This window comes from Lygodium microphyllum, chromosome 2, assembly GCF_053477565.2.
Source record: "Lygodium microphyllum isolate KBCC chromosome 2, Lygodium_microphyllum_v1.1.10, whole genome shotgun sequence".
Lineage (NCBI taxonomy): Eukaryota > Viridiplantae > Streptophyta > Polypodiopsida > Schizaeales > Lygodiaceae > Lygodium > Lygodium microphyllum.
This window is the reverse complement of record NC_141136.1, coordinates 155,908,322-155,932,009: the sequence shown is the minus strand read 5'-3', so window position 1 is coordinate 155,932,009 and position 23,688 is coordinate 155,908,322. Positions and strand designations below refer to the sequence as shown.

General features: G+C 41.9%; 1 protein-coding gene across 6 annotated transcripts in view; it reads left to right on the top strand.

The window, feature by feature from the left end:
- The first annotated feature begins 1,529 nt into the window (after positions 1–1,529).
- LOC148040510 (yacP-like NYN domain protein) overlaps positions 1,530–23,688 on the top strand; it is a 141,071-nt gene continuing 118,912 nt past the window's right edge. For all 6 annotated transcript variants that reach the window (XM_087700124.1, XM_087700102.1, XM_087700095.1 and 3 more), the window contains exon 1: positions 1,530–1,834. In XM_087700124.1, the coding sequence (XP_087556250.1) occupies positions 1,691–1,834 (144 nt within the window). In that variant the 5' untranslated portion in view covers positions 1,530–1,690. The remainder of the gene's footprint in view (positions 1,835–23,688) is intronic.

The window sequence follows — 23,688 nt, the reverse complement described above, 5'->3', positions numbered from 1 at the left end:
TTTGCACCTCGTGAAATATTTTGCACATGTAACTCTCACTTATTCTAGAATTTGGTATAACTCCCACTCCTTACTCTTGAAATTTGGAAGGGGAAGGCTAGACAAGGCTCTTCACCTTGGTCCTCCCCTTGTAAAGCTATTCACCAAAACAGAGCCGTGGATGATATCCAGAACATCTTGTACACATTCTACTAGTTGCCACTCGTGGAGGCTTGATGGATACAAGTTTCTTAACATCAAATGGTCTTGTTAGTTACAAGGTGAATAAGAAACACAGACCTTCATTCATATCAGAAAGTGGATGCAACCAAAATGCACCAATAGTTGGGTCTATGGAGAGGGAGATCAAAGGTAGTGGACTCAAGGTGAAGCTCCTTATACATGAAAACATGTTGCACACACATTTCTTTGATTGTCTTCTCGGAGTGACCAAGCCTAAAATCTATTACCGTACCCTTCTAGCAAGTTAAAAAAAGGGTTGGCCTATCAAAGATCTCTTTCGCTTTCTTTGTTGCATGATTATCCAAATTCCCTTCGTTATGGTCAAGGGAACCCACCTGTCTTGCTCATTGAGTGTATTGAAAGTGACTATGGACTTGATAGAAGCACTAGGTCTTCTACACTAAGAAGATGTCTCCATGGAGTAGGAAGATGGAGGGCAGAGATGTGCGGCTGAATGGAGAGAAAATAACCAAAAACTCCAAAGGGTAAAGCATCTAACTCAACTTCGATATGTGTGGCTCATATATTGGAGCTTAATTCACCTTGAAGCATGTCCAAGCACAAGTAAAACAACAAAACATGGAAGAGAAGGGCACAATACAATTGGTAGCATCGAATTAGTTGTCACCCAACCCTACTCGCCTATGCATCTTGTTGGAATTTGTTAAGTTAGGGTGGAAGTTTGTTCTATTCTAATTTGAGGGACCCTTCCAACTTGTTTTGCCACATTACCATTCGACATTGATTCCTTGCTAGAAAGGCCTCATGAATATGAGAGAGAGAGAGAGAGAGAGAGAGAGAGAGAGAGAGAGAGTATAAATTACGAAAAAAAGAGAGAGAATATAAATGTGCTTTAGCATGTCACCTCTTTGCTAGAGTGGGGCCCGAGTGGCGACAACCACTTGTAGGTGGATGAGGACATTTCACAGTTACTAAGATGCAATATACTCACAAGTCCATTCAACTTGCATAGGCCAATATAAATAAATTGAGGGGCATGTGGCTCAACCACTTGATTTGTGCTTGAGAACACAGAACACAACTCAAGTGATAATAGTACCACCAAAAATAGAGATTACTAGGTTGACTTCAACAAGTTCATCATACTTGGCAACCATCTAGCTAGAAATGTTTCTCTCTCCATTCGAATATACTTTTTTAAATCCATTGCTCCTTGTAATTGTGATCGAGACTGCAGGTCCACGCGTGACGCAAGTCTTGACTTGTACGTGGCCAGAGTGTTTATAGCTCGAAATCCCGCACGATAAGTACATGAACTTTAGGCCTGACATTTCATTACTCTATGGTGGTAACGAAGTGTAAGACGTGGCATGCTGTGAAGTGTTGAATGGGTTTTCCTTCTACTAGTGTGTCGGAGCGTTACACGTGGCACCGAGGAGGGGGGGCGCGGGGCGGACAGGCTTCCAGCTTACTTGCGTGATGTGCCCGTGGATGGGCTGGGACGATAATGTCGTTGCAGGAAGACCCTAATTTCTTTATGAACTCTGCTGCCATCGACAAGATATCGGCTCTCTTTCTGTGCTCCCTTCATCTAGCCAGCGAGCGTGGCTCAGCGTTTGTCGCTCGAGCTCATCCTAAGGACCACTCCAAGGTACTTGTCTTATTGTTACATGCTCTGCTATCATCTGTTGAGGCGAGTGGTGATCTCCGGGCTATTTATCACCTCATCATATGGGTCCAGCACGAACAGCAGATAATTTAGCTGCCTGTCATGCCATCCATCTCAAATTTGCCCTCAGTGGTTGGATATCGTGGCTGGCATACTCTCTCTTTGTAATTTTCAGTAAATTACATGAAGTTTTTTCGATCTTCTTCTTTCTTGTCTTGTGCTTTCTTCAATACATTAGTACCAGAGAAGACACTAAATATAAGGATGTGGTAAAGTGGGGGTATCTGGAAGGTACAATTTCAAAAAGGGTGGCATTCCCCCTAACGACGCACCAAGAGGTGGATTGAATGGAGGGTAGGTAGATGGTGGGAGGGAGAATGAGAAGGTGTTAGGAGCGGAGATGGAAAATCCAACCTCTAGTGTGCTTTGAGGGGAAGTGGAATGTAATCCAAGATTTTGAAATGAAGATATGAGTAGATTAGAATGTGGAGAAGAGAATGGTGGGGTGGGAGGGAGTTGAGAAGTGTGGTTTACTTGCTCAAATGAAATAGATGGTAGAGATAAATTTGATAAAGGGTATCTACTTTGAGAGCCTCCTCTATTAAAGTTAACATAATGAAAACCATTCAGCTCCTACATACCAAAAGGAGAAACAAGAGAGGGTTTTGGCTCATACGACTCAAAAGGGTTATACGAACTTGACATAAGGCCTAGCTATGATGAAAAAGATGGATCGCTAGACACAATGAATGTCGGGGTTCCTCCAAGATCAAAGAACTGGCCAGTCTCACCAATTGGTCCAAATGGAATAGTAGCACTCGTTGGAGGAGTGTAAATTGAACTATACGTGATGCGTAAGTACTCCTCAAACTCTTCATTTATAAGATGACCAAAACGAGAAAAAGAAGATGGTAAAGGTGAAGGTGTGTCTGCCTCCTCCTCAAGACTATAATGTCTTCTCAAAGCTTTGAATGATGGAGAAGCCTGATAGCATCATAGGATGTGAAGAAGAAGGTGTCTGAGACATTACGAGTCAGAATCGAGTCCCATGTGAGTCTCACACAAAGACTAGCCTCCATAATCACCGTAGGATACTCTTTAGAAGAGCATTGGCTCTGATACCATGTGAAGATATACTAGGGTTTGCACTGAGGAAACATAGCATGTACGACCAAGATTGAAACACAAAGACTCAAACGACAGAGACAAGCAAAACTCAAATCCTAAACACTAAACGCAAAAGGAAAAAACTCAAAACTCAAACATAGAGAGAAGAAACTCTGAAGTGAATGAATGCTGTAAATGAATATAAGAGTGTATAGAATGTCCAAGAGTAGAGCAATGCAATGTTGGAGAGTGATGTCCATGGAAGATGGATCTCGAGTGCTGTAACCACCAATCAAAGTGCTGAAGTGCGTTAAACACCAAATGCTGATCACTAGAGTGTTAGGAAACTAAGGCGACAAACAAAAGAGGTGTTTACCGATGCAGACGGCTTGCTAGACAACAAAAACACAAGTATTGTAGTAGTTGGTTGGTGGGAGAGATAGTAGCAGCCTGTTGCTTGGCACTAGATGCTGAAAACAGAGGTTGATTAGGTGCTATGACGACACAACATAGGGAGACCTCTAAATAGCAAGGCAATTGTTGAAAACAGGTTGTCTAGGGCTGCATAGTAACGGGCTGCAGTCAGTGATGACTGGACAGCAGATGGTAAGTAGTTGATGCTTGAAATCTGCATGGTAGAGTGAGAAATCTGCACAAAAGGATAAGGTTGAATGGTGGGCAGCTTGTCTATTTATGGATGATGAAGGGTGCCCCAAAAAATTAGGGTTTTGGGGGATCACTAAAACTCTCTTGAATCGTGCACCAAATTTGCGTTTTTCATTAATTAAGTGTGTTTTGGGGCTGTTTAAAAATGCTAACCAATTGTAAAGTGTGTTTTAGCTCAACACTCTTGCCATTGAGGATACTAACTTCTAAGTCTCTTGTTTACTCTCCGGCTCAGAATGCACTGTATAATTTGCTATAAAGACAGGCACAAATGATACACTAGGTGCAAGCTAGGTTTGCTGGTACTAGTGAAGTAATAGCTCTTGCGGAGGAGGTTGAGGGATGGAAGACTCTGTAGGTTGGCTAGGAGTGGATAGCAAACTTGGCTTAGATGTAATTATCTCCAATGTGGAAGGAGTAGGGATTGGCTCAGAGGCTGATGTAGTGCTATGTACAATATCCCTCTCATAAAAAAAAACCTCTCTGGATAATTGCCTTGTTTGTTGGAGGCGTGAGAGTGTACAATGGAACACACACACACACACACACACACACACACAGATGGAGGGAGGGAGGGAGACAAAGGAGAAGATGAAGGAAGAAAGAGTGCACTTATTGAAAAAGAATGCTAAATACAATGATGAGGATTGATGAGTCCTTGCACGCAGCCCTAAGTGTCAGTGAGGGCACTAGATTAGGCTGAGATGATGATGGTAGCACAAGAGTCAGGGAGTATTAGAGACGGAGAGTGCAAAGCCTGCAAAAGACAAGTGATTTGCCAAGTGAGGGAGGGCTGCTATATATAGCAAACTCCCACCTAAACTGTTGGACTGCAAAAATATGCCCTAAATCTGGTCGATTGCTCTTGGGAGAGGCAATAAATGCTGGCCAACTGCTCCTGTGTAGTCTGACTGCAATAAATACGCAGTCTGCTGATGTGGCAACCCACATGTGTGCTACAAAAAGTAGTAGATATTGTAAAACCTAGATAGCCTAGGAAATGCACACTAATACGTGCAAACACCAAGAAAAAACAGGAAATGCACCTAAAATTGCCAAAGCTCCCATGTTTTCATTAGGCTTTAACAGGAGCTCACAACTAGGAGATGACAGATTGTCATGACTAAATAGGCAAGCTAACAGGAAGATTGAACAAACTATAGGCTTTTGTCTTAGAAGAGTAGCTAAAAAATTAGGAGATTAGCTTGAGGAGTGAGCTTTCCTATCCTATCATTAGGGTTGTGTGTGTATGCATGACATCCAAAGACTTTGGAATGGAAAATAACAAGCCGAGTATCAAAGAATGCCTTGAAGGGAGTCCTTTGAGAAACCGCCGTAGTCGAGCATTGGTCGAGGGCATACACTGAAGTATTAACAACCTCGATTCATAGGCGCTCAGGAAGCTGTGCTGCTGGGAACATCATAGAGCGTGCCATATTCATTATAGTTTGGTTTCTACACTCTATGACTCCATTTTGAGAGGGACAGTTGGTAGAGGTGAGCTAGTGGGAGATACCGTGCTTCTGTAGAAACTTGGTGAACTTGTGGGAGATAAAACTTACAACTAGAATCACTCCTCATACATCCTATCGGATGAACAAAGTCATCTCATAGAGGCCACAAGGATGTGCCTCAGTACAAGCAATCACTAAACTAGTCTAAGAGTCTATGACCTCGATTGTGGTCACTATAAAGAAGATTGCTTGCTCCAATCGGCAAAGCTGTTGAATGGACAATAAGTTCACCGCAAGTTGAGGGACATATTATACATTTTTCAGCCAAGCAAGATCTTGACCCTCGTCAGTATCAAACTTGATATAACCTAGACCATGGATCTTGCCTAGTAGTTTTTCCCACAACAAACATTTTCAGCACAAAAATGTCCTGAATGGGGGATATGTGATAGGTGGCTCCTCTATCCACAATTCAAATAGGAGATGATGTGCTCGATTGGCTAGAATGGGTCTCTACGATTGCCTCGTTGGGAGATAACTTGCAAATGTGGACTAAGCCGAAGCCTGAGATGTCTCCACAGAGACGAGGCGAGCCTCATGCCCGGCAGACAAGTCCAACATGCCCTCTGGAGTTGAGAATGATATTGATTGTGATGAGTGACCGGTCGCAATGTGGGTTTGGTCTCACCACTATCCCTAATTTTGATTGCCACCACCTTGACTCCCTTGTTGGGATTACTCGACTGAGGGGTAGGGCTTTGAGTCTTTTTGGATCTTGTGCCTTTGGCCTTTGATCGACACTCATTGTCAAAATGGCCTGTCTTTTGACAATGTTGACAATATCTATTTTTCTTTGGTACATTCTACCACACGGGTTTTAAGGATGAGTGGGAATTTCCTTGGGTATCCCTAGCTTGGTTTTGGTTTTGATTGGAGTTTTGGTTTTGATTTTGATTTTGATTTTTCTTGCCTTGTCCTTCTTGCCTCCTTTGGGAGGAAACAACAAGAGCCCCCTTTATGGAGGAAGCAGAATGAAATTGATTGAGTAGCTAAAAGTAATGCAGTAGTTGATACTCGAATTCATAGAACTTATGTATCGTAGGTTGTGGGATCACTTGCTATACAAAATGGAAGTGTTTTCAAGCGAGCTTGTTCAGAAACAATGTGACTTGGTCATCAGAGGACTTGGGAGTCCCTTTAGTGGAGAATTTGTTGAGAAGTCGTCGTTACTCAGCCAACTTGACCTTAAGGTCATCCTTGTTAGTGATTTTAATGTTTTGAAGCTCATGGTCGAGATTTATATGGCGGGTCTTATCCCAAGCCACATAGTGGTTAGTCAAAGTGTTCGCTAGGTCAAAGTGCCGTAGCTGTGAATGAAAATTTGGTAAAAGGCCTTGCATTAGCTCGATGATAGTGGAGGCATTTTTGGCTAGATCCGTTAAAACAAGTTTGTCGTTAAAGGCATGCTTGGCAGATGAGGATGAAGAATTGTGAGGTGTTTTAGTGTAAGGATGATAGTAAGGATAGGGAGGGGGTAGGGTGGGTAGGCAAAAAAACTCGGAAAGGAACCCACAAGTACCTATGCTACAGGCATGGGGACTCTCAAGCTTTGCACAATTGTCAAGTGAAACACATAAGCATAATTAGATGGCCCACACTAGGAATTGCCATGGAGGCAAACTGTGGTATTAGCTGGTTGGCACTTGGGTAAGTAGAGGTAGGGACTCCATGTTGGGTATAACCCTAAGGTGTGAAGGATAGAGGTCGAGCCTCCCGCAATGGTATATAAGTACCACCCTACCACCCAGAGCTGAAGGTGTAGAGGTCCTAAAGGCTGTGTCTATGTTTGAAGGACCCCCTGGTGTGGTGTGTGCAATGCCATGAGGTGTCTGATATGCAAAGGTGAATGGTGTGAAAGGTAATGATTATGCAATGGAAGAAGTGGGTGGGAGAGATGGGTTTCGAAATGAAGATGCATTACGTTGGTTTTGATTAATTGATGGAAATTGAAATGAAGATGATGATGTAGAATGCAATGAAGATGAAACACCATACTCATTTTGACTTTTGAGAAGCAAAATTGAAAGAAGAAAAGGAAGAAGAAGAGTTACCAATCCCTTTCTTATAATCACCCCTTTTTGTATTAACATACATGAGCGGATCTTCAATAAGAGATTTACTGTAATCAACCTATGACACTCTAGCTTCATCTTGATCTTTATCAACATGCTGCAAAGGCCGTGAAGCAAAAGAAATAGAAGAAGGAACACAGGTAGAATCTTGTGTACGTTGCACCGAAGTAGAAGAGTTAGGTTGAAAGTAAGGAACGTACTTTGGATCTCTCTCTCCAAGAGGGGGGACCCAGCCCGAATGGAGGTCTTGATGGCTCTACAACATTATAAGATTTGTGCACTATATCTGATGAGAAAGAATCAAGTATACCTTCTTCATGTATCTTTTGTTTAAAGGCTTGTTGACATAGCTCTTCGGACTTTCTGGCTTTGTGAGCCAACATCAGTTGCAACTCCTCATTTGTGATGGAATAATGATGTGTGTCCATAGCATAGTTACTGAAACTAGCCTTTCTTTCGTGGATAGGTGGTAATTTCCTAATTACAACTTAGTTACATTAGTAATATTTATTACAAAATTGAGAAATGCAAATTAACTTACAATCTTGGACAATGAACATCGTGTTGGTTCCAAAATTGGCACCCCCGTTTCGGTATTTATTTAACTTAATTGAAGCCAATCCCTTTCAGTATTCCAACTCCCATTGCTGTCCAAAATGACCAGCAAGTCTTCAATCTGATTTGCCCCTTGATTTGGGCGGTCAATTGGCCTTCACCCGCTTTGATGGAGATGGAAAATGCGCCAAATTCATTGATTTGCTGGTCTCTCCACTTGAATTTGACTAAAAACAGCTTCAATCTTGTTGAATCCAAGTCTTGGAGCTTCCAATTTCTGGCACGCTTCCCGAGGTTGTTTCTAAATCCTAATTTCTGCTGCAGATTAGGGTTTATAGTAGAGAAATCTGAAATTTCTCAGTTGCTAGTGATCTCAATGCTGTAATCTTCGGAACAAGGCTGTAGAAAGGTTGGGAGATGAGAGAGAATGTCGGGGAAATAGAAAATTCAGACTTTCTTTGCAAAGAACTGAAGAAAATTTGTCATTTATTGTTGCTGCCTTGTCTCAACAACTTGTAGATGCAAAGAACTGAAGAAAATCAGTCATTTACTGTTGCTTCCCTGTCTCAACAGCCTGTAGATGTTGTCACCTATTGTCGATTGGTTTTCTCCTGCCCTTGGCTGCCTCAGAAGGTCCTCCAATGGCACTGAAGAGAATTAGTCATTTACTGCTGTTGCCCTACCTCAACAACTTGTAGATGCTGTCACCTACTGTTGATTGGTCTTCTCCTGCCCCTGGCTGCTGCTTAGAAGGTCCTCCAATGGCTGCGAATCAAACCAGTAGCATCTCCTTCTCTCTTGTAGGGGCTGAGTACACTAAAATGCCTCTCTCCAGCCTCTAAAGACGTTTTTCAGTCTTGTATGGGAATTTTTGACAAGTGGAAGCCTTCCCAAATGGTTTTTTCAGCATTATTTATAATTAGATATTAATTTTCAGTCTTTAAATATTGAAAAGTAATCTAATAATTATTTTGGTGCTCTGAAAAATAATCTAATTAGCCAATAATTAAATTAGCAAGGTAACTTCCATTCCCGAGTATCTCTATGTTATATTTGACCATCTGATTGGTGTTAGGTATCATTAAACGCCACTTTTCTAATGTTATCAATTGACACTTATGGCCAAATGGATGATCTAGGCCAACAACTGGCACTGATACCACCAAGTACTTGTGTGGTATGATTTCCTCGGGTCTTGGGATTGTAAATTTACTCCAACCCCAGTTACACCTCACATGTGCAACATTTACTTAACCATGTGATTAAAAGTTAATCCATATGTTAAGTGAGGTTTCAAAAAATACATGTCCTCTTGATAGTCACAAGGACCTTCGACTGTATTGGAACCTTGCGGAGTTGGCAGTGGATGCCACTCTTACTTAGTCATCATCAGCATAGGCTCTTTTGGGGATTGAGTAGGTGTGGAAGTGTTCGATGTCATCTTTCCATTTGTAGTTTTTGCTTTCGAGGGGAGCTTTTTGATCAAGAACGCAAGTTTATTCAATGAGTACTTGTTGAGCTAAAAATGCATTATAAGCTGATTAACTCTTTAAAAGAGCCCTAAAACATGTAGATTACCAAAATTTTCATTAAACAATGCGCGCTCCTAGAGAGTTTGTATATCCCATAAGCAAAACCCTAATTTGGGAGGGCTCTTTTACATCTATAAATATATAGGCTGCCTACCATTGAACCCATCCTTATTTTGGAGGTTTTGGCCATTAGCCCTCTTCCAGTAGCTGTCCAGCCCCCAATGATTGTTGCTATGTGGTCAACATCTGTCATCTAGTCTCCCATTGTTGATGATCAGTTGCCATTATCTTTAGGTGATTACATTGTTGTATTTACTAGTTCCTGCTGCAGAGATTGTTGCGTTCTGGTTTCCAGCCTGTTGCCCTTCCATTTCCAGCTCCTCCTGATTTGCATTTGCATCTACAACAGGTCATTTTTGTGTTTTCAACACCTTTCTTCATTAGCCTCTGCTCCAATTGGTAGTCATTGCACTCGGGATTTGTCTCCATTGGACAATACACATCGATACTTTCCTCAGCTCGCTTCCACGAGAGCCACTGGCTATTGGACAGCTCTACCTTTGAGCATTCTATACCTTCTCTCATTTATTTACTACATCGATTCATTCACTTCAAAGTTCTCCATCTCTGTTTGTGTTTGTGTTTTTGCATTTTGAGTTTTGAGTTTGGCGTTTTGCATTTAGGTTTTGCGTTTATTGCGTTACTGTCTGAGTTATTATGTTTCAGTTGTGTTTGTACATTATGTGTTTTCTTTGTGCAAACCCTAGCATATTTTTATATAGTATTAGAGCGGGTGGCTCCATCTTCAGATCCTTTGATGCTTTCTTGAGCTACTCCTTCAATGGAGGCTCTAAGGAGGCATTATGGTCTTGATTTGGAGAACAATGCTCCATCTACTAACTTTTGTTTAAGGGATTATTCACAAAGGTCTAACTCTTCTTTGTCTCATATTCCTTCACAAGGTGCATCTCAATTGAAGCACTTGTCACGAGGACGTGAAATTTTGAGATGCTTTAATCTTGTTGATAACATTTGATTAAATTATTAATTAAATGTGCCGGGTTGTTTAGCACATATAATGCACGTGGTACTTATTCTTCTATGGCAATAGGCCAAGGACCCTAAGGATGCAGTGAGTGTCAAAGGCAAAAATTGTAATAAGTTATGTTTGACAAGTATTAGGTGGCACCTGGTGTTAGATTTTGGCCTAGACCAATTTATTGGTCACTAATGTTGGTGGTGACATTAGAGGCTAGGCATTAATTAATTAATTGATGCCGGTTTAAGAGCTAAGAATTGCTCATAGAAAAGAAGGCTGTTAGAGAGCAAGGAGAGGTTGCTGACGTGATTTGTAGCCACTGAGGATCAATCCTATAGCATGTGATAGTAGTTTGGAGCTCTCCAGGAGCAGATGACAGTAGCCCAAGGTCCTTCTAGTGTAGATGATAGCATATAGGATAAAGCAATAGTCTTTCTGGTGGTCCTAAGTTGTAGGTGACAGCTTCCATGGCTGTTCGAGCAAGGCAGCAACAAATTTTCAGTGTTTCTCGTGATGAAATTTTGAAATTTCTCTCTCTAAGTATTCTTTCTCATCTCCCAGCCACCTCTCAAGTTAATCTCAACATTTTCTAGGAGTTTGAGTATTAAAGGAAGAGATTTCAGTCAATCTTTGTTGTAAACCCTAATTTACAGTAGAAATTAGGATTTTGATAGCCGCCTCGGGATGCGTGATCAGAATTAAGGGCCTAGGACTTGAATTGCAGCATGTGAAATTGAGGAATTTCAGGGAGATTCAAGAGGCTAGCTAGCCAACGGCAGATTTAGGGCTGAATTTGTCTTTAAAGGAGAAGGGTGAAGGCCAATCCCTAAGCAAACCAAGGGGCAAATTGGTTTGGAGGCTTGATGGTTAGTTTTGACAGCAAGAGATAGTTGGATTAGTGGAGGAGATCAGAGGATCTCGATTGTACTCCTTCCATTTGCAATATAAGATAAAGAAATACTTCAAAGGGCGCCAATTTTAGGGCCAACAAGGCATCCAATGTTAAGTGGGAAAGTGTGCATTTTCAGTTTATGTGAATTTTATGCTTGTTGTAATTACTGCTTAATCAGGTTATTTACCACCCTATATGAGGAGGAAGGCTGGTTTCAGCACCTTGTTGACCAGAGTGATCACCTCTTTGTTGAGGAAAGACTATCCACTTGGGACATTGTAGAAAGTTCAAAGTCTTCACAATCAAGTCCAATGGGAGGTTTGTACAATCCATTTTTGTGTGAGTCTGATTTTGTCTATATTGCTCCTTTAGTTATATAGAAATTAATTGTAAGTCACCAGGGAGACCTAGATTGGTATCGGTATGGTTTTGAAGAAAACTCTATGTTCAGAGATTTTCCACAAGGTAATCCTTGATCCTTTGTTTGATTTGAGTATGAGTTTGGTGTTTCCGATTTACCTTCACATTTTTTGCCCTTCCCTCCCACTTTCACTTCACATTTAGATTCCTTTTCTTTAAATCCATTCTTCACATAACCAAATGAAATTCCTGATGAGCTGCTTCACTTCGCTAGAGAAGGCCTAACAAGAAGTTATATACCACATGGTGGCTAATTGAACTTGATTTGCAACTACCACCTTGCTTGCTAGTGATAGTTTTGTTGTGCTCCAATATAGTAGCTTTTGTCTTATGCTAATTAATAAGGGTGCCAATTGTTGCTTTGAGGAAATATCAATGCCTACATGGCAGCCCAAGTATCTCATAGAAGTGCCAAGACCCAAGTGAAATGCTCATGTGGTTTCCAGTCTATTCGTTGAGTATCGCAAATCCAAAATCCATAGGATTTGTACCAAATAATAAGAGCTCTTGAAGTTCTTCAGAAGACCTCCATCGTAGCTACAAAGGCCCTAAAATTCTCCTCATCTCCATCTAGGTAAACAAAATTTTCATCTGCAAAATCTACATCTAACAACCCTTCAAACTCTGGAATGGGAAGCTTGATACCTTGAATACTTGTATTCTTATACCTCAAGAAGAAGCTCATAGCTTCCACAACAAATAAGAAAAGAATAGGTGCAAAGGGACATCCCTATTTCACTGACCTATGAATATTGAATTTGGTACCCTCTAGTCCCACCAATGAGGACATGGCTGCGAGTTGATGAATGGAGAGCCGAAACACCTTTGATCCACTGCTCTGGGAAACCCATCTTCAATATGGTGCCCTCTAGAAACTCCCAATCAACTCTATCACAGGCTGTCTTGAAATCGAGAGTAAAATGATGAGATTTTGTCCCATGGATTGTGGAAGAGCTTTGGATTCCCAAAAGGTGAAAATATTGTCAAGGATGCTACGCTCCCAAACAAAGCCAGTTTGGGTAGGGTGAATGAGGTCTAGCATCAAGAGAGAGAGTCCAAGATTGATTATTTTAACTAGGATTTTATGCGTTGTTTTGAGCAAAGTCATTGGTCTCCATTGGGTGGTCTTTGCTACCCTTCAGGATGAGGTGAATCAATTTTTGAGACGCCTTTCTGGCATAACTCTAAATGCCATAATCTCTTGAAATGTTGCTAAAAGTCCTTGCTAATCACATCCCAATAGCTCAAGAAGAAAGCTGTGTCCAATGCTAGCAAGGTCTTGGCAAGCTGCTCCCCTGAGAATAGAGCCATCAAATGTATCCCCATGCTCTTTGTAACTACTCTCTTGGTACTCTACCAGACAATCTCTCTATCCCTCTCCAATCTTGGAGGCCTTGTCTTCATGCCCAACAAAGTTGTGTAATAATTTGTGGTCACCTGACCATCCTCTTGTAGGCCTTGGGCAAGGGATCCATTTGCTCTTCTAAGTTGCCTAACACCTTGTCTAGAGTATCTAGGACTTGTGGTGCAAAAGAATTCTTTATTCACCCTATCTCCTACGTGTGTCTAGAAAGAGGGCCTTGCATGGTACTCATACTTTGATCCGGCCTCCTTCATAGCATCTATTTCCACTTTGGCTGCATACATCCTCTCCACTATCCACCTACATCCTGGTTGTCTTTTCTCCACCCTTTGAAGTATTGCCAATGAGGCTCTAGCAGCTCTCTCTTTCACTTAAAGACCTTTCCTCTTGCTCCTAGTCTTCTCCTTAAGAAAGGAGCTTACCTCCTGCAAACTCTCATCTAAGTCTCGAGCTGGCTTGCCCGCTGAAAATGACTTAGCCCTCCACATACTGGTAATACCCTCTCTCAATTCCTTGTCATAATATAGGTGTAAAGGAATTCTGATGTTGGTAGCTGTTCTTGTGGCTCCCTTCGTAAAAACCAATTATACTGGTGCATGATTTGATAAAGTGGTTCATGGAACAATACTGACTAGACCACCCTTGGCACAAGCCTAATCATCTATATAAAATCTGTCCAGACGGAAGAATATCTTGACACCAGCTGTCCTATCTCATTTGGAGAATTGCAAAGAACGTGTAAATCTGCCAAACTCTGCCATGAGCCAAGGGTCCTGTCATCTAATATGGAGGATAAAATCCTCCCAAGCTGTTTGCTCTCCTCCTCTGATAGTATCTATGCATTTGCTGCTTCTATCCTCCAAGGCCTCGACCATATGAAAATCCCCACCTACAATCTAGTGGTCAACATGAGGTAGAGATTGAGTAAGCGTACTTTAGAAAAGTCTTCCCCCTTGGAAAAGGAAGGATAGATCGAAGCTCAGTTGAGAGTATAGTTGATAGTGTAGAGTGTGAGAGTATGACACCTAGTGCAATAATCTAAAGTGTAAGGTGCAAGTACAAAGTACAACCCTTAAACCTTAGGGTTGTAAGAGGGTGTTCACACCCGAAGAGTGTAAAACACAATAAGTGCCCAAAACTGTGTAACATAGGCACATAAAATAAAAGAAATAAATCTGGGGAAAAAACCCTCTTTTACAGAGACTAAAAAATAACCTAGTGTCCTATTGAAGATCACCGATACTCCTCTGTGAGTGTAGGTGTGAGTCAAACCCAACGAATCCCCTTGGAGTGGAGTGATCAAGATACAAGGGTCATCCACCAAAGGAGATCAAATTTAAAGGATTGTGAAATGCTTTAAATTTGTCATGAGGAAGAGCTTTGGTAAAGATGTTTGCCACATTATTGGTGGTAGGACACTAGACAAGGCTGATATCACCTGCATGTAGCCTCTCTCTAACAAAGTGATAATGGATCTCAATGTGTTTCGTGCGTGCATGAAACACTGGGTTCTATGCCATTGCAATGACACTTTGTCTATTAGTGAACAAAGGAGTAGGCTTCGTGACAGATACATCCAAATCAGCTAACAAGCATCTAAGCCATATGCATTCAATTGTGGTAGTGAAAGTTGCCTTGTATTCAGCTTCACATGATGATGTGGCAAGAATGGATTGTTTCTTGCTAAGCCAAGAGATGCAAGATGAGTCAAGAAGGAAACAATTGCCACTAGTGGAGTGACGAGAATCATAATCAGGAGCCCAATCGGAATCACTGTAAGCATGAAAGTGCAGTGGCCCCCCCTTGGCATAAAGCAATCCAAGAGTCCTAGTACCTTGCAAGTACTGGAAAATATGCTTGACAGCTTGCCAGTGTGACATGTGTGGCTGATGCATATATCTGCTTAGGGCTGAAACTACAAACTGTATGTCTGGTCTTGTGTTGCATAAGTAAATAAGACATCCAACTGCTGGAGCATATGTATGGATATCAAACAAGTCACTGTCATCATGCAATGACAGCTTCAATCCAGGTTCCATTGGTGTATAAATTGGCTTGCAATTGTGTAGGCCAAACTTCTTAAAAAGTTTACCAATGTATCTCGACTGTGACAATCCAATGCCTCTAGCATCATGAATGAACTAAATGCCCAAGTAATAGTGCAAAGGCCCCAAATTTGACATCTCAAAAGTTTGTTGCAAACTTTGTTTGAATGCTGAAATCTGATCAGCATGTGTCCCTGTAAGCAAAAGATCATCAACATATAGACATATGACCAGCAAGGATCCCCCCTCTTTACATACGTAGAGGGTAGATTTTGGTGAGCTTTTTATGAACCCTTAGCTGAGTAAAAAGGCATCAATCTTTGCATACCAAGCTCGAGGAGCTTGTTTCAAACCATATAAAGCCTTTTTCAGCTTGCAGACCAAGTGTTCGGATCTCTCAACTCCAAAACCAATGGGCTGTTGTACATACACTTCTTCTTGAAGTTCCCCATGTAAAAATGTAGTCTTTATATTAAGCTGATGCACAGTCCATCCATAATGGGCAGCCAAAGCAACCATAGACCTAATGGCAGTCATGGGGGATATAGGAGCAAATGTCTCCTCATAGTCAACGCTTTCTTTTGTGTGTAGCCCTTGGCCACAAGCCTGGCCTTATATTTGTCAATGGATCCATTTGCATTCCTTTTCAGCTTATAGACCCACTTTGTACCAATGGCTTTCTTCCCAACAAGCAAAGAAACTAAATCCCATGTTTGATTCTTTATGATAGAATCAGACTCAACTTGCATTGCTGCCATGAGTGCACACTATGTTATGCATCCTCAGAACATTGAGGCTCCTCATCATCAAATGTATTTGCTGCCATAACAAACTCCATGGTATGTGCACCTTCATGCAATCGAGCTTGCCTTCTAGTGTGACCAGCAATAGGAGCATCCAAATGACTATCTTTCATAGTTTGCAAATACCATCTAGGCATCTACCTAGCCTCCTAATTCCGTACAAGCTCACCTTGTTGAATATTCAGATCAGCCATGGGCTGATTTTCTGCATTACCCAATGGAGCAGCTGGCTAAACATTAAGTTCACTTGTTGAAGCTCCAACTGTATCACCGAAAGAAATGGGCAACAGCCCTTCAAATACATCATTGGAAGCCTGATATGTGTTAAAACCAACAAGGGATAATTCTGATTTTTCATCAAAAACCACATCTCTATTGACAAATACATTTTTAGAGATAGGATCATATAATCTATGTCCTTTGCTCTCACAGTTGTACCCTACAAAAATGTATTTAACAGCCTTGGTATCCAACATCTTCCTGAGTACCTTGGAAATGTGTGCATATGCAAGATACCCAAAGGTACGAAAATGCCCAACAGAAGGTTTGTGGCTGTTCCAAGCCTCAAAAGGTGTGACATTTTTCAATGCCTTGGTGGGGCACCTATTCAAGACATGCAAGTACACATGATTGCTTCCATCCAAAAACTGTGTATCGAGCTTTTTACTTTCAGCATACATCTAGCCATCTCCATGAGTGATCGATTTTTCCTCTCTGCAACCCCATTCTACTGTGGAGTATAAGTAGTAGTGTACTGATGAACAATGCCCTTTTGCTTCAAAAAAGAATTTAGCATAGAGGACATGTATTCCCCCCCTTTGTCCGAATGGAGAGTCTTTACGCTACAGCTAGATTGATTTTTCAGCAAGTGCTACAAAAGCCAAAAATGCATCATACACTTCTGACTTTTTCACCAAAGAGTAGACCTAGCAGAAACGAGTAAAATCATCAATGAAAGTAATAAAATAGGAACATCTACCCAATGACTTTGTTTGCATAGGGCCACATACATCTGAGTGCACAATTTGTAACCTAGCAATTGCTCTAAAAGCAACATCACGGGGAAATGAAAAATGATGCATTTCTCCCAAAATACATCCCTCACATATGTGCTCAGGAGGTCTCTCCAAGAGAGGTAAACCATTAAGCATTTGTGTACGCTGCATAAGCATCAAGCTACCATAGTTTACATGCCCCATGTGAGCATGCCATAACTCCGCCTGTGACATAGTAGGAGTGAGAGTGGACACTAGATAGACCGACTGATAAACTGAAAAAGCATCCAACTCATATAATCCATGACATAGAGTGCCAGTTAAAACCAAAGTCATGTGTTCCTTATCTGTCACCATACATTTGTCATTATCAAAGGTGACGTACAAACCACATCTTGCGAGAGAAGAAATAGATAATAAATTCTTCTTTACGCCAGGCACAAGCAAGGCATCCTGCAAGTGGAGAATAGATCCATGAATGACTGTCAACAAAATCTCCCCAATGCCTCTAATAGAGTATGATGCATTGTTAACAAATCTTTGCGAGATGTGATGTGCCTGGAAGCACCATTGTCAAAAAACCATGTGCTTGCATCCTCAGTAGAGCTGAATGCTCTATCGGCCCAAGAAGAGTCATAACTGCATGTGTAAAAACAATAGTTCTTGTGTGCAACAAAGGACGCGGACTCAGTAGCAGTAGAAGGTGCATCAGAAACAGACATTCTTGACTCCTCCTTGGCTATGTGCTTTCTACATTCAGTGATGTAGTGTCCTGGCTTTTTGCAATAGTGGCACTTGCCTTTCTTGGCTTGTGTGCTCCCCTGTTTCTTGCTACTTTGTGAAGCACTTGATGTCCTAGAGCTCTGCGGAGCATTTTTAGCTTGGCTGCCCTTGCTCTTCTGCCTTGCCATAAAAGCCTACTTAGAGGCTATAACATCCACAACATTGTTATTTCTTGTCTGCTTTTCTTCTAAGAGCAAATAGACCGATTGAAGGAAAGCAAGTGGCTATGGGGAAATCCTCATGGTAAGGTTCAAGGCCGTATGAAAGGCCAAATACGAGGGCAACAATGAATTCAAGGTAGTAGATATCAATTGCGCATCTGAGTAATACTCATCTGTATTCATAAGCTGCTCACGCAAGTCTTGAATTTTATTTAGATGATCTTGTATAGAATCACCTCATCCATCTTCATAGTCTCAAGCTCTTTCTTCAAGAAAGAGATGCGTGTCTCGTTGTTTCCAGCAAACATCTGCTCTAAGGTTAGCCACGCTTCTCTTGAAGAAGCTGCAGACCAAATGTGAGGGATGATAGACCATTGAATTGCCAATGCAATCAGTTGACAAAGCGTGTGCATCTCGTGTATCCCATGCCTTTTGTGCTGTTGATCTCTCGAGAAGTGGCTGAGCTGGAGCAGGCTAAACAGGCTAAGTTACCCGTTGTCCACGTCTTCCTAGAGGAGTAGCAGGAGCCACAACTCCGAGCCTAACTTTTTCACTGTTGACATAATCCCAAAGATTCTTTGCAATCAACACATTCTTCATCATAAAGGACCAGAGGGAATAGTTCTTACCATCCAACCTATCCTCCTTGGATACATATGTAAATACATCACCTCCTTGATTTGCCATGATAAATATTACCGATTAGAGAGCAAAAGAGCAATATCTCCAGCTGGACCAACCTGGAAATGTCAGAATTTCCAGAAATTACAGCAAGTACTTTGCTGTAATTAGGAAATTTAGTCACTCTCTTTCAAGAGCTGTCTGGAATGCATGCTGTCCAAGGTGCAATAAATGCTCAGCAGTACTGAAAATACAAAAGCCCCAAAATTTCTTGTCCCAAAATGCATGAAATCAGTCTATTTCAAGCTGTCACAGATGTACATTTGCCAATCTCTAAGTTGACTACAAAAGCCCCAAATGTCTGGCCCAAAATTCAGAAAATCTCTACAGTAATTGTGTCCTAGACACATGCTGGAACAGAGATTGCCTGCCTGGGCAAAAGCCCGTTCTAGAGTAATTGTTACCTCTGATATGGACTGAGCAGACTTGTGGTAGGCAGACCTGGTGGGCTGGGGCAGATTACAGGCGCTGATGGCGGAACAGGTGGGGCAGCAGGTGCCGGATTGGAGGCGACGTTTGGTGCAGGTAGCAGCGGCTCACTGCAGACTGGCGGTGGATCCGTGGCAGCTCTGCAGTCGCAGGCAGTTGGAGCAGGAGACGAGGGGCAGCAGTGCTGGTGGCGCTGGCTGCTGGCAGACGACCTAGTGGTGGCTGGTGGTGGTGCAGACAGCTGTTGCAGACGGAGGCAACAGCTCACCAAGCTGAAGCTGGAGTTGGGCAACTAGTCATGAGCTCAGAGTAGAGATTGAGTTGAACTCAGCTCTGATACCAAATGTAAGAGGAAGGACAGATTGAAGCTCAGTTGAGAGTACAGTTCATAGTGTAGAGTGTGAGAGCACGACATCCAATGCAATAATCTAAATTGTAAGGTGTAAGTACAAAGTACAACCTTAAACCTTAGGGTTGTAAGGTGTTCACACTCGAAGAGTGTAAAACATAATAAGTGCCCAAAACTGTGTAACATAGGCACATAAAATAAAAGAAATAAATCTGGGGGGAAAAACCTCTCATACGGAGAGTAAAAAGTGTCCCCAGTGTCCTGTTGAAGATTACCAACACTCCTCTGCGAGCGTAGGGGTGAGTCAAACCCAACATCCCTCTAGCCATTAGGGGTGTATATGACTAGCAGGCCTATTTAACGCCGCCTTCACTCTCACAAATACCCAGAGTGCTCTCCTTGCTATAAGGATGCCCGAATCCTATATTGTACGAAGCCAATGCTCATCAACACAAAGGCATATCTTGCCTGTATCTCTGAGGCTCCTACAGTGGGTGCCCGATATGTTAAACTTTGTCCATGCAATACCTTCCCATTGCACTAGGAAATTCTCTCTTTCGAGAGGTGATGATCTTGTAGTATAAGAAAATCCACTAATCCTCCAACGAGTGCTCTATGGAGATCCTGTCTCATGAGGCTTTGTCCTTGGTGGAAAAGACTTCTGCCAAATCCTCGAATGTTCCATGAGAGGGCACAATTAGATTTGTGTGTGTGCAGAAGGCCTAGCATCCCTAACAACTATCTATTGTCTCTTGGCTTGTTGCTCTCGCCGCAGAGAAATTGCAAGAGGAACCTAGATCATACAATCTGATACCATGTCAGAAGTGGTGCAGCAATGGAACCATAGACAAGTGCTGAAATAAATTGCTGAACACAAGACAGAAGGGAAAGAAAACAAAAGAACACTATAAAAGAAGAGAACTTAGAGATGTGCTCAAGAAATGAAATCCATATACCAAACACGAGAATGACACATACAAGAGTGGGTCACTGGTTGCGTGGGCACTAGCACCGACTCCCTCTCTCCACAGAACATGATTATCTGAATGAGGAGGAAGCTGGATATATAAATAAGAAAACAATGCCAAAATAGGGGTAGATTGGCCAGCATAAAATGATCATAGTAAAATGCCTAAATAACCTAGCGATGCCGGTTAGACTTACACATGAGCTGTTTGGACTGCTCACACATACAACACACGACTGCTAACATCTTCTCTCAGATCTGGGATGTGGCGGAAGGCCAAAGGAGATGTGAATTCAAGGAATTGCCAAGGATTTCAGATGCCAACCCATCCCATTTAATTTGGGGCATTATTTGGCGAGTCAGGGTTCCAATTTGTACAAGTCTTGGATGAAGATCATTTGTAACAGCGAAGGGCTTTTGGATTAGTGGAGGAGATTAAGAAATCTCAGTTCTACTCCATTCAATTGCAATTCAAGTTAAAGAAATATTGCAAGGGGTGCTAGTTGTGGGGCCAATAGGGTGTCCATATCCAAGAATGTTATGATAAAGTGTACATTTTTAGTTTATTGTATTTGTTAATTGTTGTAATTAAGTGCTTGATCAGGTTTTACCATCCCTACAAGAAGAAAGGTTAGTTTCATGTTTCCATTGCTGGGACCCCATAAAATCCTTTGACTTGGTGGACATGAGGCACTTGATTGCAAGCTAGAAGCTTTGTACCATTGCTTAATTTGTGCTCAGCTGAGTAATTATAGCAAGATTTTATCATACCATGAGATGGAATCAAGCAGTGATGATGCTTTTCAATATGAACATTCACATGGAGAAGAAGAAAATACAATGTCCAATCTTGGACAAGGCTCACAACATGAACAACAAGCTGAAAATGTTGTTGCTGCTCAAGATGCATTGCCTTCAAGCAAAATTATGCTGATGACCTATCATGAGGACAAGTATTTTGAAGCCTCACTTAACATGTGGATTAATTTTTAATCACATGGTGAAGTAAATGTTGTGCATCTGAGATGTAATTGGGGTTAGAGTAAATTTACGAGTCGGGACCCGAGGAAATCACGCGATCTCAAAGGCAAAAGCTGCTATAAGTTATGCCGCACATGTACTTGGTGGTATTTGGTGTCAGTTGTTGGTCTAGGTCATTCATTTGTTCATAAGTGTAAGTTGGTGACACTAGAAAAGTGACGTTTAATGGTACCTAATGTTAATTTGATGGTCAAAGATGGTATAGAGACACTCAAGAATGGAAATTTCCTAGCCAATGTAATTATTGGCTAGTCAAATTATTTTTCAAGGCACAAAAATAATTATTAGATAAATTTTCAGTATTTAAAGATAAAAAATTAATATTTAATTATGGATAATGCTGAACAAACCATTTGACAAGGTTGCCACTTGTCAAAAATGCCCATGCTGTCAGATGGAAGAGGATCGAGGTGCAGCTGAAGTGCAGTAGACAGTGTGAGAGTGAGAGACAGAGTTGAGCACGACACCCAATGCAATAGTACTGAATAGAGTGTTAGCTGAAAGTACAAATGATAACCCTTATACCTTAGGGTTATAAGGGGCTGTTCACACCCGAACACAGTAAGTGCCCGTAAGTGTGCACCACAAGCACATACAAAATAGTACACATAATCTGGGGGAAAAAACCTCTCCTACCGAGAGTAAAAAGTGCCCCAGTGTCCTAGTGATCACCCGCACACTCCCATATGAGCGTAGGCGTAAGTAAGGCGTGTGAGATACCCAACAAACCCCCCTGGAGTGAAGAGTGATCAAGTGTACAAGGATCATCCGCCACCAAAGGGCGTCAAATTCAAAGCATCGCGAAATGCTTCAAATTTGTCTCGTGGAAGAGCTTTGGTGAAGATGTCTGCCACATTGCTGGTGGTAGGACAGTAGACAAGGCTGATATCACCTGCATGTAGCCTCTCTCTGACAAAGTGGTAGTGAATCTCTATGTGTTTCGTGCGAGCATGAAACACAGGGTTCCGTGCCACTGCAATGGCACTCTGACTGTCAGTATATAAAGGAGTAGGCTCCGTAACAGATACATCCAAATCAGCAAGTAAGCGTCTAAGCCATACGCACTCAACTGCAGTAGTGAAGGCTGCCTTGTACTCAGCTTCACATGACGACGTGGGAACAGTGGATTGTTTCTTGCTAAGCCAAGAAATGCATGACGAGCCAAGAAAGAAACAATTGCCACTAGTGGAGTGACGAGTATCAAAATCACCAGCCCAATCAGAGTCACTGTAAGCATGTAACTGCAGTGGTCCCCCCTTGGCATAAAGCAATCCAAGAGCTCTAGTACCCTGCAAGTAACGAAACACACGCTTCACAGCTTGCCAATGCGACATACGAGGCTGATGCATGTACCTGCTCAAAACTGAAACGGCAAACTGTATGTCTGGCCGAGTGTGGCATAGATAGATGAGACATCCCACTGCTGGAGCATAAGTATGGATATCAAACAAATCACTGTCATCATGTAATGACAGTTTGAGCCCAGGTTCCATGGGTGTACAAACTGGCTTGCAATCCTGTAAGCCAAATTTCTCAAGAAGTTGCCCAATGTACCTTGACTGACATAATCCAAAGCCTCTAGCATCATGTACAAACTGGATGCCCAAGTAATAGTGCAAAATACCCAAGTCAGACATGTCAAAAGTTTGCTGTAAATTATTTTTGAATGCTGAAATCTGATCAGCACGTGTTCCAGTGAGCAAAAGGTCGTCTACATATAGACACAAAATCAGCATGGATCCCCCTTCTTTATGTACATAAAGGGTAGACTCAGATGGGCTGTTTACAAACCCCTGACTAAGCAAGAAAGCATCTATCTTTGCGTACCAAGCTCGTGGAGCTTGTTTCAAACCATATAGAGCTTTTTTCAGCTTGCATACTAAATTTTCTGAGCCTTCAACTGCAAAACCAATGGGCTGCTGTACATACACTTCTTCCTGAAGTTCCCCATGTAAGAATGCAGTCTTTATATCCAGCTGATGCACTTTCCAACCAAAATGTGCAGCCAAGGCAATCATAGACCGAATGGTCATCATACGGGAGGTAGGAGCAAAGGTCTCCTCATAGTCAATGCCCTTTTTCTGTGCGTAGCCTTTAGCTACCAGCCGTGCCTTGTACTTATCTATGGATCCATCTGCATTCCTTTTCAATTTGTAGACCCATTTCGTACCAATGGCACGCTTGCCAACTGGCAAAGACACCAAATCCCAAGTATGATTTTTATGAATAGAATCCAATTCAGCTTGCATGGCTGCCATCCAATGCACACTATGTCGTGCATCCTCAAAACATTCAGGCTCCTCATTATCATGAGTACATGCTGCCATAACAAACTCCATGGAATGTGCTGAATCATGCAGTCGAGTTTGCCTTCGAGTACGACCAGCCAAGGGTGTTTCCAAATGACTATCTCTCATAGTCT